The 16,337-nt window shown below is 38.7% G+C and overlaps 1 protein-coding gene across 3 annotated transcripts in view; it reads right to left on the reverse strand.

The window, feature by feature from the left end:
• oxsr1b (oxidative stress responsive kinase 1b) overlaps positions 1-16,337 on the reverse strand; it is a 69,203-nt gene that overhangs the window by 12,548 nt on the left and 40,318 nt on the right. For all 3 annotated transcript variants that reach the window (XM_072688858.1, XM_072688855.1, XM_072688856.1), the window contains exons 5-8: positions 5,495-5,550; positions 2,428-2,537; positions 418-519; positions 45-178 (exon numbers count right to left, since the gene is read on the reverse strand). In XM_072688858.1, the coding sequence (XP_072544959.1) occupies positions 45-178; positions 418-519; positions 2,428-2,537; positions 5,495-5,550 (402 nt within the window). The remainder of the gene's footprint in view (positions 1-44; positions 179-417; positions 520-2,427; positions 2,538-5,494; positions 5,551-16,337) is intronic.

Below are 16,337 nucleotides of genomic sequence, written 5' to 3' on the forward strand. Positions count from 1 at the left end.
TTACTCATACATGAACTCTCAAAAAAATGTTTCTGTCCCGTTACCTTTTCTCTGGATCCTTCTGCAAACACAGGGAGACCATCTTCCTTAAGGATTTGCCGTATTTCTTCACCATCTCTTTGTCTGTGATGCCTGTCTCCAGTGTAGGAGGATCATTCTGCAGGGTCAGCATCAACACCTACAAAATGCCACAAAGCAGGCAGTTATTTAAGCGTTTAAATGAAATTATCCTCTTTCGGTACAGCACAATACAATACAATAACAATAACAATAAAGTTTAAAAGAGTGACTCATGTATAAATCAATATAAGTGTGAGTATAAGTATAAGTGTGATTCATGACCATTTTAAAAGTTAGTGTTAACTCTTAATAGAGATTATACGTATTTACACCAAAATATGGTCTGTCTTTACTCACTTTCATAGGAGGGTATTTGTGGTAGGGAGCGGCTCCTGTGGCCAGCTCTATGGCTGTGATCCCGAAACTCCAGATATCGGCTTTGAAGTCATAACCCTTCACCTGCACACAGAGACACAACAGACAACTCGGGTTTAACACAGTAACAGTTCTCCTCTTCCACACAATCAATGATAAAGCCTGCAGGGTTTAAAGATAACTGATCTATTTGTGCTTCGCCCACGAATGAATTCAACTGATGTAAGTTTCAACTAGCTTTACAAAACAAAAATCCCATTCATTCTAATAAAAAAAAAGCTTTTGTCAAGTTCAGTAAATTTTTTCTTCTTTTTTTTTTAAATGTATACTGTTATTCATTTCAAAAGAGTTTAATCTTGTGTATTCAAGTTGGTGTTTGCTTGCTTGTAAATTTGTGATCGTCTAAATACAATTCTCTACACCAGCGCAGCATGTTACATTGGAAGCTCAATGCTCTGGTAGTACACATATGAAATATATATAAGTGGCTGAACACATTGGCATTGACATTTACAATTTACATTTTTATTGTGAATAAGAATTATGATTCTTCTTCTTCTTATTATTATTATTATTATTATTATTTATTATAAAAATAAATAAATAATAGTAATAATAATACACAAAGACTTAAACCTCAAAAGACAAAACCTGAAACAGTTGAGTCACTTCCTCAATGACAGTTTAAATAAAAACCTGTTTTCAAACCTAATAAAAATCATAACACATAAAAACTGGCAAAAAAATGAAAGAAATAAAAGATCATCAGCAACAGCAATCAAAGCTGCATAGAATTCTGGGTAACCTCATTCCCCAGTGCTACAATGTTTACTGCATTTAAAGTTGTGAGTTTCTGCTGTTTATTTGAGGGTGAAATGCATCAGTTCAGTTGGGACTATCCAATTACATCAGTCAGAAAAGTTTAAATTAATTAATTAAAAAACAATTATTAAAAACACAAAACTAAACAAAAAAAATAAAGCAACCAAAACCGGCTATGTTTGGACACAGATTTCTAATGAATGAACTAATACAAATGCTTGAAATTAATTTCTTTAATTAAAAATACATGGAACATTCCAGCCTTTTCTTGTACAATTGCCACTTTCAAGACCCTGTTTTTCTTTGTTTTGATTTTTTTGGCAAAGTGACTATATATTATTAATCATTTATAACAAAAAATATATTTATATCAGCTGATACTGTTTATTAAAACCTTCACTCACAAAATTGTCACATCAGTCAGGCCCTGTTATGTAATAAAGATTCTCATTAGGCTGAATAGGATTTCTGCTAATGTTTTGTAAAGTTTGTCCAGCCTAGTAAACATAGCACTGGCATCAGCAGATATGTTCTTTTACTGCCAAGACAATATGGGCCTAATTCTACAACTGCTTAGAAAGCTACATCAAATTTAGGTTAACTTCACAATAGCAAATCAATATGTGCCCTCAGTTACTCTAAGAAGACAGCTAACGAGTGAAAAGGGGAGAAGAAAAAAAAAACCTCAGAACCCTGAGCATCTGGAAGGTGGAGGATGCAGAGGGTTTGATAACATTTTAACATTTAACAGAGAGTGAGAAATTCAAACTACAGTGTTTAAAACTGACTTTTGTGACTTTTGTCCACACATGGATTCTATTTCAAATATTAAAAAAAAAAAAGTACGCACCAGGAATGAGGTCACTTTATATCTAACTGGTGCTGCTTCTTTTTTCGATGAACAACCCTACTTCCCAGAAATGACGCTGAATATGTCTCACTGGACGCAACACTTTTAGTCAGTTCTGATTTTCCACCCTTGTGGTGCCTTGAACCAAATTCTGCTCAGCTCCATTCTTCAGTGAAATTGCATCATGTCTGCACGGCACTGCAACTCATGATGAATGGATTCGAGATTCAGCTGGTCAGTGAGTCGATTTGTGTGCGTGTGTGTGCGTGTGTGTGTCAGAAAGTGAGTAAGTGAATGAACAGAAGGAACTCAATGTCTACCTGCTCCATGACTTCAGGAGCCATCCAGCACGGTGTTCCAACAAACGTCTTGCGTACTTTATTTCTGGTGATGTCACCGCCGGTGGATAAGAAGGCACTTACACCAAAGTCTAGAGAAAGAATAGACAGTTTGCTCACTGAAAGAGTTAAGAAACTGCACACAGATGCAATGGCTTGACTCAGGCATTATATTACACATATATAGTTTAACACTACAATCAGAACCCAGCTAGCGGCAGCAGCTATAGCAGCTACAACAACAGCCAAACACTTTGAAACACTTTTGGGATTTACAAAAACCCACACCCACGTTACAATGCTACATATAACAACATGCTACAATAATATTTAGACTAAAGGCTTTGAGGTCAAAACTAAACTTTAAATCAGGTCTTGTTTTCTTGTTTTTTAACAATTTTTCAAAAGCTAGAAGAATACAATAATGATTGATTTACCTAATTATTCATTATTTAGTTCTGTTTGGAAACTAAAATATATTATCATTATTATGATCCCACTGTTAACCTCTAGTTTTTGATACTATTATATATATATATATATATATATATATATATATATATATATATATATATATATATATATATATATATATATATATTTTTTTTTTTTTTTTTTTTATGCATAATTTAAAAAGTACATTTAAGTTTGTAGTAAATGGACCATAATGAAAATCTTTACATTGGCTTCCATTGCAAAAATGTTATCATCACCATCTCAGAAGCAGAGTAACCCTTTTCAGCAATGTTTAATTGCCTTAAAAATGTACTTCCTTTTAAGGGCTCATTAAAACGCAGTACTCAATTGTGAAAACTATTAGTACATTATTTGATTACTAACTTGATCAATGGCGACAGCCCTACTCTGATGTGACCGAAAGGCTAATGCAGCTTTCTGTCTTGCTTATGGAAAAATGGCCTGTTTAACTGAGCTTTAATCAAGCAGAGATTTCTCAGTGGAGCTTAGAGTGAATGAATAATCCTCACTGGACTTACAACTGACATACTTAACAGTTTATGGGAAGGAGAGTCATTAGAAGACACGCGCATGCGCAAGCAAACACACCCCCGCTCGCCCACTCACCCACAACCCCTCCCTCTGCCTAGCACACTTTGCTTCTTCCCATGACTTTGATCTTCAAAGGTTTCATCTTTGCCTAGTAAAAATTTCGTCTTGCCCTGGTCTCATGTGTTTGAGTGCACAGAGCCTTTTTATAGAAGACACAACACAAAGCTGACTTTATAGAAGACATGCAAACATTTTACTTCCACTACAAACTTTGGTGCACTGGTGCAAGATACAGTGCACAAAGGGTGCACACACTGCCTCAGGTCAAGGCCCTGACAAAGGCAGTGCAGGACAGAATGAGTAAAAACAAGTTCGATGGGAAAATCCCTTCAACTAAATGAACAGTAAAACACTTAGCCATTACTCATCCTCTCACTGCACTCAACTTACAACTTGTTCAGCTGGGAGGAGACATCTGCTTCACTGTGCATTCTCAATCTACACTCTCAAAAATAAAAGGTGCCAAAAAATGATTCCCTGGAGTGAATCACATCTGGTTTTTGTAATGAAGCTCTTTAAAGAACTGGTTTTGTAATTGAGATGTGAAAGTTTAGAGAACCTTCACATAATGTAAATAAAAATGAATTAAAGTCATGAAACTTTGTCTGCATCTAAGACATATCCAATTTAACACTTTTCATATCATTACTGTCCAATGAAAACCATGTAGTTTGCACCCTGTAGCTGCTCTGTACACTGTGTAAATAATTCTGGATGAATAGACCAATAGAAATGACTAAATTACTTTGAATAAACTCTTATTTTACATTAGCTTTCATTCCAAATTAGTGACATTTGTGCCTATAACATCACCATTTTGGAGATACATGTTCTTCATTGGAAAGCGATGACATTTATCTAATAGAACAAAACACCTCATCAATTAAACCTCTGTAATAATCTGCAGTTACCTACAGTAACTGTCCAAATTTTAATAAAAGGTGCTTGTAGGAATTCTGCAGGAATTCCTTCATTACTACTATATGACACTTTTCCACTGGGTGGTGTGGTTCAGTACAGCACATCTGCAAACCTATCATTCCTCATTTTGTCATCTCTTTCAGCGCTAAGCGATGCCTACCATACCCAAGCACTTGTTGTGTTTAGTTACCCCTTGTGTTTGGATGCACAGTGTAACAGACTGGAGCATATAGGTGGAGCTGGAAACACTGAAGACCACTGATTGGTTAAACACAGTCATTGCGAATCAGTATGCGGCTGACAAAACAGCAGGTATTGTAATGGGTGAATTATTTAGTTTTAAAATTTGCTTTAAAAGCTTTAGTAAAGAGCTATAGCCACCAGAAAAATGATTAAAAACAATAACCGAGACAAAGTATTTTAAAGTGCATTACAGTTAAATTAGCTTATGTAACTCACATACAAACCAATATACTTCCACAAAAAAAAACAATATCTCCACTGTTGCCTTAAGAGTATGAGGTGATTTTACAGTAGGAAGTAGCTAGGATGCGGGAGAAATGGTCAGGCGTGTAGACCTGAGCTACTTTAACCAGAGTTGAATTGTTTTGGCCAGGACTGAATCCGAGCATCTCCAACATTAAAATGACACCTTTAGAGGATAAAGTCTCATATCTGAGAGCACAATGTTGAGTGAATGGTCTTAGGTTGGGTCTTGGTTTTGTGCACACTGGGATTCAAACGGCAGTGTTCTCACCAATCACATGAACAGAGCAATCGCAGCTGGGTGGTCAGCATGTGTCACTTTCACCGGCACAGCGACCATTAGCGCTCCTGGAATAACACTGATCTCTACATACATGTTTTTCAGAATTCAGTTGCTTCTCAAAGTTGCCAAAGTTCATGGGAGAACAGTCACTATTTACACTGGAAAATAATGAACAATGTGTTTCGTTTATAGCTCAGTTCCTTCATTTAAACGTCTTCTCATCCAGAGCGCTGAATTACAGGAAATGGAATGGAGAGGAACTTTTGTAAATGGAGAAAGTGTGTGACATACCTGCAATCTGAACAGAGCCGTCCTCCCCCAGCAGAATGTTTCCAGCTTTCAGATCCCTGCCAACAGAAACAGTACAGTTCAACAATGAGTTCCAGACACTCTTACACACACACACTTTAACATACATATACACACACTGCTGGTGAGCCCCTCTCTTATTCAGAAGGGTCCAAAAAGGCAGTGTATCGGTATCAGGATACTCCTGCCCACACACTGGCCATTTCATCAGAAACACCTACCATGTAGTTGCATTACTGACAATTTACAATTACCAGAACAATTTATCAGCTACCTCGATCATTAATGGCAAGGTCAAGGTCAATGTGAAAGGGGCCACCACATGACGGACTTGTCAGTGTCACTTCTGGGTTGGTCCTTCACAAAAAAAACAACAACCAGCAGTTCTGTGAGCAGAAACTGACCACATCTATGAGGCCTACCCACAGCAAAGTGGTACAGCCACTCTAGTAAGTCAGGCAGAAGAAAGGTAAAACATCCTTAACATAAAAAACTAAAAGGCCGTAGCTTTTTACTGTCCTCACAGATTACAGCAGCTTAATGGGCTCATTTGCATATACTGGCCTTAAAGACACCGTAAGACACACAGTCTGTTTAGGCTGTCTAAACTAGAAAACTGTCATGTAAAAAATTTAGGTTTTTGGTACATTACCCTGCACAAAGGACAAGAGGGGACCTCAGACAGGGAAATACAGGGACAGAAATATAAGAAAAACGGAGGACGTTTAATAATGTGCAAATTCAAAGCAACAAAATAAACAAAATAACTCAAATCAAAATGATTTAGTCAACTCTCCATGTCCAGGCAAGAGAGGTCACTACAGCACGAAGCAATGGAAACAGGAAAACTGTACCTGATCCAGACTAGGCTAATACACAATATATATAATATATATATTATTTATATTGTGTATAAAGTGTAAATTATTTATCCAAATTTTTGTAACTGAGTGTCTTGCTATCCCTTTCTGCTGTTACAATGGGAATTTCCCCACTGCGGGACTAATAAAGGACTATCTTATCTTAAACCATATTTTGATCATCTGCTGTAATCTGTTGTAAGCATGAAAATTAGTTCCTACAATGATGCCATAATAGCTTTGTAGTGCTACTACTTTAAGAAAAAAGCCCTCTTCTGATGATGCAACTTGAAGGTGGGAGGAGTTTTTGAAAACCACAACCACTTTATTGTGAATATTTATGGCCCTGCTAGCTGGCTATGCAGAAAGTCTGCATTATGCATCAATCCAATGATGCTAAGGTCTGCAATGCTTCTCATTCCCCGAAACGCATCTGAAGTGTGTGTATAGCCCAGGCTTCTTACAGCGCAAACAACTGAACATCTCCGTGATTTGATACAGAACTCATGAATATAGGGGTCTACTATGATATCGGTATTAGAAATTCAACAATACATTGTGCAGCCCAAGAGCGGACTGTGCTGCTGAACTTAAAAACTGGAAATTTTTCCCAGAGAGAAAGTTCAGTCAGTGCGTCCTATTTCAGGCAGAAGACTCTAATCCTCTGTCCTGCAGTGACCTCACACCGTATCTGTCTGCTCTGAACAGAGCAAATCAAGAGCACAAGTCCCACTGGCAAGGAGCACATTCAGCTGAGGACAGCTGTGTGGTGTGTACGGTTTGGGGGAAAGGGGGGGGGGTTGTTTGCTAAGCCACAAACCGGACAGTCTTGCCAGCTGTAGTCATGGCGACAGACTCACGACAAAGGCACTTGCTGGAGGTCACCTCAGATTGGAGGAAAGGAGGGGGGGGAGAGAGAGAGAGAGAGAGAGAAAGAGAAAGAGAAAGAGAAAGAGAGAGAGAGAGAGAGAGAGAGAGAGAGAGAGAGAGAGAGAGAGAGAGAGAGAGAGAGAGATGCGTGTGTCTAGACAGTCTGATGACCTTCCAGTCGACTGCAAGTCAGAAGCAGTTCATTTTCCTCCCACGCTGAAGCGTTTATGCCTATTTAAAATCCTCTGCTCGACTGCACACAGCAGCCTTCTCTCTGCCTTTCTGCTGCAATCCAGGATGAGCCTATTTACTCACAATCAGGGGCTGTACGCTTTGGGGTACCGTGCTAAGGTATAATATGCAGTTCCACTAGAGGAGAGGAGAGCTGTGCAGAGAACAATAAGCTGTTACACAATATGAAACAGCAATGTTTTTTTTTCTGATAGCTGTACTGGACATCACATTTTCCTACCATCAAACAAGACTGACCAACCACAAACTAAGGTTATTTAAATACATGGATGCCCAAAAACACTCTCTAGCCTTCTTGTAGATAAGGACAGGAATGAATTTTGATAAGATATTAGTCTACACAAAATAAACCTTTGAAGAAGCCATTTTAAGAGAACATTTTAAACCCCAAATATTGTGATGTTCTACTGTAACATAATTTCCTCACATGCCATCCTTATATCTTGTATTTTTAAGTTTGTTTAAATGAACATGCACTGTATAACTGTCCAGGACCCAGGAACTGGATGTCTGTACAGGCATATAACTGAAGCCCAAATCAAACCCATACTTGAGAGTTTAAGAGCTAGCCCAAAACCAGGCATTTTGTAGAGTCCCATCAGGCTTAGATCGGCTAGCAGACCTCACTTGTAGACTTGTAGGTTTACTCAGAAATGTCTTGGCTCAGCCACTGCAGTCACAAAATTCTTAAGCCTAGACTGAGGCTACAAGCCGAGCATCCACTGGTAATGGTAAATTGGTTGGATTAAATCCAGTTTGGAGTTCTTTTGGTATCCAGAATTTGCTCTTTTATTGTTGCACTGGAGCTACATGGCTAAAACCACCTTAAAAAAAATGGGGCAAACTTTCTTGCTACTTAAATTTGCCACACAGTGCAAAACCAAAAGTGGGAGACACCAAACATCGACAAACCTTGCCTTTAAGATTTAATCTTTAAAAGGACTAGCTTTTTTGGGGACTAGATTTCAAACATGACTCATCTGGATCAGGTCTGGACATAGTCTTGGCCTCCCTTTGGAGTTATTCTAACCTAAATCTCAAACAGTCATTGTACTGGACTACAGCCATAGCCGACTCAGGCAGCTAAAATTGCATTAGTAAACAGAGCTTTGTATGAGAACACTTGAAACAAACAAAAAAATCCTTATGTAAAATCAAAATACAGAAACAAAAGCTCAGTAAAAATCACAAAAAACAACAAAAACCCTCAACTGAATGATTAAGTACAGACCAGTGTTCTGCATCTCGTCTCACACTGCTCATCATAAGGAGTAGACAAAGAAGTGACTGAATGACTCATTTTACTGGCCACAACATTACAGTTGTGAAGGATTAAGTGTGGAAAGTCATCAGTAAAAAAGGACACACTATTACAAATGTGTAGAGGGGAGGGGAAATCAAAAGAGCCTTCTGGGAAACCAGATAATATGACTGATTATCAACAGACATTACACTATCAAATTCCTCTCTCATATCAGCGTAATTTAATTTCGCTTGGTTTCAACACGAAGCCAGTGGGATTTAGGCCTAATTACTAAACAAAGGTCAGACCAGTGAAAGAGTGAATACATGAATGCATTACCCTTTCTAATACTGCCAGGAATGTGTTTCATAATTGACCAACACTGTCCAAGTGAGGGCAGTATAGGAAATATTTTCTCAAGGTGCTCAGAGGAGCGAGGCAGGGTCCAGACATCATAAAACACACACCATAAAACACAAAGAATAGCTTGCTATGAGTGGGCTCCAGTTCTGCTCTCCAGAGTCCCACAACTGTAATGTCTCTCTTTCCCTACATCACACAGACACACACACACAGCAACATACAGGGGGCCCCACTCGCACACTCAGACACACAGAAACACAATAACACACCCCGCCCCTCTCATGAACACAGGGAGGCGAAGTGTAACCACAAACATATGCTCATATTCACATTTTTAGTTTATTAGAGCAGTCAACATTATTAAAGTACAACATTTATCATCGCACAGTAGCCATGAGCTACAAGGAGCTACAAGAGGACGATCACAATGACAATCAGGATATTTTGTCCCCCCGTTCCGATTAGAGTCTCTTAATGCTGAGTGTCATCCAATAGCAATCTGATCTTTGTGTTTGTGTATACATAATAAAGACAAACAACTGTTTTATAGTGTGTTTAATATCTATAATCCAGTCTGACTCACCTCCCTGACCATTCAGCTCCCAGCTCCTTTAAAACACTGTAGTCAAGTCACTTCCTGTGTGTGTATGTGTAGTGGTACACCCACCAGTAAAACAGAGCGTTTCTGTAATAGTTATAAAGTGTCAGATATCTTGTTATGTATGCTTGGATCGGCCCTGATCCCAATCCACTGGATTGGATCCGGACATCCCTATTTCATAAAATATATAAAGCCAGTGAAAATGATTTTTGTGATCTATTTAAATGGATTATTTGGATATCTGACAGCACACATATACCTTTGTAGTAACAGGAGTGAGACTATGGTGAAGGTAGGATACCAGGAATTAAAAGAACTCAGCGTATGTGTTGAATCAGACTGGGAATGCATATAGTTAATAAAATTTTTATTTCTTTCTTTTTTCTCTTCAATTCAGCCATCTTTAATTCCCACCCACTACTTCGAAACACTACATCTACAGATATCTATAACATAATTTCATTGTAAACCCCTCTGAATAAGAGCGTCTGCCAAATGACAAAGAAGATTTTTGATTAAATGTCAGCTTGTGTACAAGCAAATCTGCCCAACCGTAGGGGTAGGTCAGGAGCAAGCACCACAACTCGCATAAAGCTTCTTTAAAGTGCTCCACATGGGTAATTAAAGCTCAAGTTATTGCTCCTTTTTAGACAATTCTAATACACATGACAAACAGAATCATTATCCTCATCACGGTCAGGCATCCCAAACCGGTATCCAAACCATACAAGATCCACACCCAGTTTTTTTTTTTAGTGATGGCCAACATTCCTGTTATCTACTAGCACCCCTGACTACTGCTAGCAGTCCACACAAGCGGTATACAGTATTTATACATGCACGGCAGTGCAATTTAACATGAGAACATAGGCGTGCATGCACACATGCACATACACGTGCACACAAGTGCAATGCTAGTGTGGTGCTGACAGAGGTAATAAAGATGGAGGAAGCACGGCATCTCCAGTGGGTCTCCTGGGAGCACTATCCTACAGGACAGTTTAATGGACAACCCTCATCTCTGCTACCACAGCACAGCTCTTTCCATGCACATCTGCATTTGCTTTCCTTCACAAACCCATTACAGAAACAGTCTTTCTACTGTATTAGGAGGATCCAGATGAGGTTCAAATTAAAGATCTAATTTGTGATCACACATCTGGAAATGGCCCAATGGCACAGAACTCACCTAATGGTGATTCCAGTCGAATACAAGTGCTTAATTCACTAAACCTTCTGCTCTGCTGGAGTTTAAGAAATACATCAATCATCAGCTTGAAATATCAGCTGATGCGGATATTATTTAAGCCACAATCTGCCAATACTCATCCTATGCATCCCTAACTATTAGCTGTGTGTTTATAGACAGGTGAACTCAGCGGGATTAAGCGGGATAGCCTACTTCTAGATGCTCATCTTAGACAGATTCAAACAAAACAGCTCAAAGTTTTTAAAAGAAAAAAAAGGAAAATTGGAAAAGAAAAAAAGGAAAAGGAAAAGTAATATTGTGTCATCTCCCCCACTACTGAGTATTTACTAAAAGAGGAACTTGCACTTGTGGACAGTCTTTAGTCTGCTAAACATGAGTGTGGGTGTGAGACTAACTTTAATGATAGCTCTGCTCCATCCACAATTGGCACAACCACTATGTCTTGCATCCCTGAAAAGTTAAATAGAATACCTCAATATGTTTATTGGCTTTATAATAGTGGCCAGCATTCCCACAAATTGTGCATGTTTTAAGGGTATCTTAAAATGGGAAATACATTTCTCATCTCAAAATCAGCTTCTCTACATTTAGAGCAAACATTACATTTTGAAACATCTGCATTGATTAAATTTGACATGTTCACTCCGAACCCTATTTTGATCTATACTGCACAATGCCACCTTAGCATTGTATTAGAAAATGATCAGCAAAAACACATATTATTCTGGATTAAAGCAACAGTCTGAGAGTTTTGGGGAAATTGGGGATTTAGAGCCCTCTGCTGAGAATGTGTAATTGCATAGATCATGTGGAAGAGTGGAATATTCTGAGAGCTCAGTCAAAACTTAAAGGAAGGGAAATGTCTTCAAAGGATGCAAGAGAATTATATACTGTTGTTAAAATAGTAACTTTTCAGTTAAAAGGTAGAAGTGTTTTTTTTAATGCAGGTTAATTAAAATGAAATGTGACACTTGGTTTTGTGAGCATATACTTTTTCCAAAATACTGCCACAATGTAAAGAGCAATTGCATCTAACAATCGTGGAAAAGTAAAAATTTGGAAAAAGGAGCCTCAGTGCTTTCTTTGAGGTGCAGCGATATGGAAATAAACATTGCGTTCATTGAGCAACAGATAAAACACTGGCTATAAGACTACAGCTGGTTAGCAGGACTCCAGTAGCTATATAAAGCATCCCCTCAGTCATAGCAATGATGCCCATTTTACTATCTGGTCAGAAGAGTTTACCATTCGGATATCTCCATGTTTGCAGTAGCTCTTGTATATTTGTTTATTTTCTAGATGAACATCTATAGTACAGGGTAAATGTATGCAAATTTAAATAGACAGCACTGAATTTGCATATCTGAATACATAAACAAATAAACCCTAATACAAATATGACTATAAAACTAATACAAATATCAGTACCAGAATTAGAAAGGACCTCATCATGTTAGCATCTCACCTTAACTCAGGCTAGTTAATCCTCATTTTTGGATCTGTTATTCTGCCTGCATGCACATAAGGACACCACAGCTGTTTTAACTAAAATGATGAGCGACAAACACATGGCGTTACATAAAAATATCCCTGAAAGATTCACAATATTTACTCCACAGGGTCCTAACAAATGACACAAATCTGCTTCATCAAACTCATTCAATTCCGTTTCATGAACACACTGTGGAACACACAAAAGGCTTGTGTATTTGCGACTGAAAAGGACCTTCACGTAATGCTAAAAGCATGGATCCTCAGTTGAAAACCAAAAGTAGTGCGATTTCAGAGCAGCCACTGAATACAAGCAGGCATTAAGATTTTCCTTTGAGGACAAGGATGAATTAAGTGCATCATTTATTTATAGATGCCAATGTTCCCTGTGGCCATGCAGGTGTAAGTGTTATGAAAATGTCCTGAAGATTTATACTAACCGATAGATCTCTTAGCTCTTCGTCACTGGCTGGGTCATTCCTTCTAGTCCAATGACGAGCTGTGCTGACTTTCACCTTGAGGTTCCCATGACAACAATTCATTCCCAAGCCACGAAATTACTACGTGACCATAAACCTGTGACAGCACAGACCAATCAACCAAACGTTGCCACAATAGCAGAACAGTTCCCTGAGTCACGAGGACCCAAGTGATGTTCTCCAGCCTCTCAAAAAGACATGCTGTCCTCAAGCTGTTCCCAGATGACTGGCACATACCACCTCTAGCAACATCCATCTGACAAAACCCATCTGACTCGAGTGAGCAAAAACAAAAGAGAAACTGTCAACCATGTGCAAGTAATTAGAGCACCCTCTGTAGCCTCAAAGGCCAAGGTGCAAAATGTAGCTTATCGCAGACTTTTAAGATGGGACAGAGACTGGAGGTCAATATTAAAGACCCACTGCAGTAGCAAAGAATGCTGATGGGACGGAAAGGAGCTCTGTGTTGGGCCGCTGCCTCTAATTGCATTCTGCTGGGTCGAGAGCGGGTCATCATGTGATCCCCTCCGACTCCCCACCAGATACTTTCTGCCATTTCTTGTCCTCTCTCCACCCCTCACTCATATGATCGAGCTTACAGGGTAAACACATGCTCATCACGCTGGTTTTCAAAAGTGTTTTTCAACCTATATGAGAAGATACACTTGAACATTCCTTGAACTAAAACCTACTACTTTCCTCTTTTGTATATACTGTAAATCCACAGAGTACTTTAGTTAATATTACCATCAGAGAACACCTGTATACCTACAGATTCAGGCAATTATCTAACCAACCAATCAACTGCCAGCAGTGCAATGTATAGAATCATGCAGATACTGTTCAGGAGCTTCAGGTAATGATCACATCAACTATCAGATTGAGGAATATATAATATGATTTTAGGTGTGTAATGATCTTAGGTGCCCTTATGGTCTGGGTTGATTATGGACTGACTTGGACTGCTGATTTCCTGGGATTGTCAGCACAACAGTCGAAGGGTGTTCGGTGGCAAAAACAAACAACAACCACCCAAAAAAAAAAAAACTCAACATCTATGTAAAATTGTGGTGAATGCACAACACGTCCAGCCTTGAGGCAGATGGGCTTCACTTGTCAGCCAAGAACAGGAAGCTGAGGCTGCAGTGAGCATAGGCTCAATAAAACCGGACAGCTGAGGACTGAAAAACATAGTCTGGTCCGATTACTCTTGATTTCTGCCGAGAAACTCAGATAGTAGGGGTCAGATTTCCGCACCAACAGCATGAATCCATGAACTCAACCTGCCTTGCGTCAGCAGTCCAGGCCGGTCGAGGTGGTGTAACGGTGTGGGGAATGTTTTCTTGGCATACTTTGAGCCACTTAATGCAAATCAATCATTGCTTCAATGCTATATCTTAGCTATTTAGATGCCCCTATCAATATTTTCCCCACGGAAGCATCAACATTAATGTATTCCAGTCCAAATACGCTAAAGTCAAGTATGATACTCCAACTGTACTGTATAACCTTGTTTTTTTTTTTTAATATGGTTCATTCATTTTGGCCATACATGTTTCTTATTTTTGCACAGTATATGTTAAACAAATATGCTTAACCTACCTGGTGATTTTGTTATTAGTTATTTTAATATTCTCCAGTGAACTCCAGTTAATATTCCAGTGAATAGCATTTGTAGGCATGTCCCAATTTGACCCAGTATTTAATAGATGGGATATCTGCTATTTTAAGCCCAATCCAGTCCTGATCCTTTGTGGTCAAGCACAGCATCCTCAGGCGTCCTCAAGGAGCCACAAACTGACAGTATTCTCAGCCTGCAGCAATGTGGCACATTCTCAGACGGCAAGGTTCAACAGTGGAAAGTAAAAATATGTAATATCAGAAATTCTAGTGATTTGCCTGCGTTCAAGAAAGCCACCATTCCTCCAAACTCAAACAAATAAAAGGAATGTACATAGGAGTGTGCATCTCTTACATGACCACTAGTTTATTTTCAGATTTTCTGGTCATGCCGACAAAACCAAGCAGGAAAGAGACTCATGGTACATCACTTCTGAATTATAGCTGGTTAAAATAAGAACCTACCAAAGAAACACTGCATTAAACAGCATATTTAAAACTACAAGAGAGGAGCTGTCTAATGCACCCGTGTTAGTTAAATATGCAAATAATGCACATCATAATTGTGTTCACAGAAGTAGCTCACAAAATAAACAAAAGTGAACAGTTCACAGTTAATTCCAGTATACATAAACCAAGCATGACAGGATTTCACTGCAGTGTTTAAACCAACTGGAAGCTGAATGATCAGGGAGGTCAGACTGTAACTGTATTATAATAATAAACATTATAAAACAATCATTAAAAACTAAATCTACCAAAAAAAAAGACAACAAACTAAATCAGTCCAGAATGTCACATTATAAAAAGTGCACTGGATGATGCTCAGCAATAAAATACTCTGATTGGGGGAGATTGATTCTACCATCACTGGTTATAAACCACGATGGAGGCAGCAACACGTCCACAATAGTTTCATTCCAACCACAAACGATCCTTGCTAGTGAAAAACATACTCTATACGTGGTTTTGGTAGAATGCCCGCTCTTGTGAAGTAGTCTCAAAGATTTAAAGCCACATGCTTACATTATACATGCTGTGTTAGGATGAACAGTGGCTAGATCAAACGAAGTGAAAGGATTTAACACTTAAAAACAGTTCTAAACTGCAAGGCAGAGTGTAGAAAAAAAAAACTGAACAGAACAAGAAACTTAACTCATCTTAATGTCATAATAAAGCTTAATATCAGTCAACCACTGAAATATGCCTGGAGGCTTTGGGTTGGAATATCACTAGTTTTCATTTATTTTAAAATGCTTTCCTTAAATTAGGGAAAAGCAAAAATGTTAATCCAATTTCTCGCTCACAATAAATCTATGCAGCAGCTGATTTGTTAGTGGAATTTACTCTATCTCTACTTCAAATGCAGCTTGGTATTATTTTAGCAGTGTGTATGGGTGTAACGTCACACGTAGAAAAAAGACAGGCCAAACGGTTGTGCAACTGACTAACTGTAGCTGCAAATCTGGAGACGAGCTAAACTTAAGTAAGAATGAAAGCTAGCAAAGCTGGATGAAGCAGTCTAGTAAATGTGCATGTAAACAGTCGGAAATACGGAAATAAGACCCCCTTTCAGGTATAAGGTTTTATCCTCTAAGCAGGTGTGATTTGAGCCTCAGATAGCTGGACGTTCTTGGGAACACATCACTGTCCATGGTCCATTAGTACTTTAGTAATTTGGATGAATCGCTATCGGGTCCAACTGTCTTTAACTTCAACAGATAATCACGTTTCATTCCCGCTTTGCTAGTTAATAAATGCTGCAGCCGTGTTGCAGAATGTTTTGCCACCCAGTCTGACTAAAGAGGGGCGTGTTTCAGCAGGAACGTGACATCA

This window comes from Salminus brasiliensis, chromosome 1 (genome assembly GCF_030463535.1).
Source record: "Salminus brasiliensis chromosome 1, fSalBra1.hap2, whole genome shotgun sequence".
NCBI classification, from domain to species: Eukaryota; Metazoa; Chordata; class Actinopteri; order Characiformes; family Bryconidae; genus Salminus; species Salminus brasiliensis.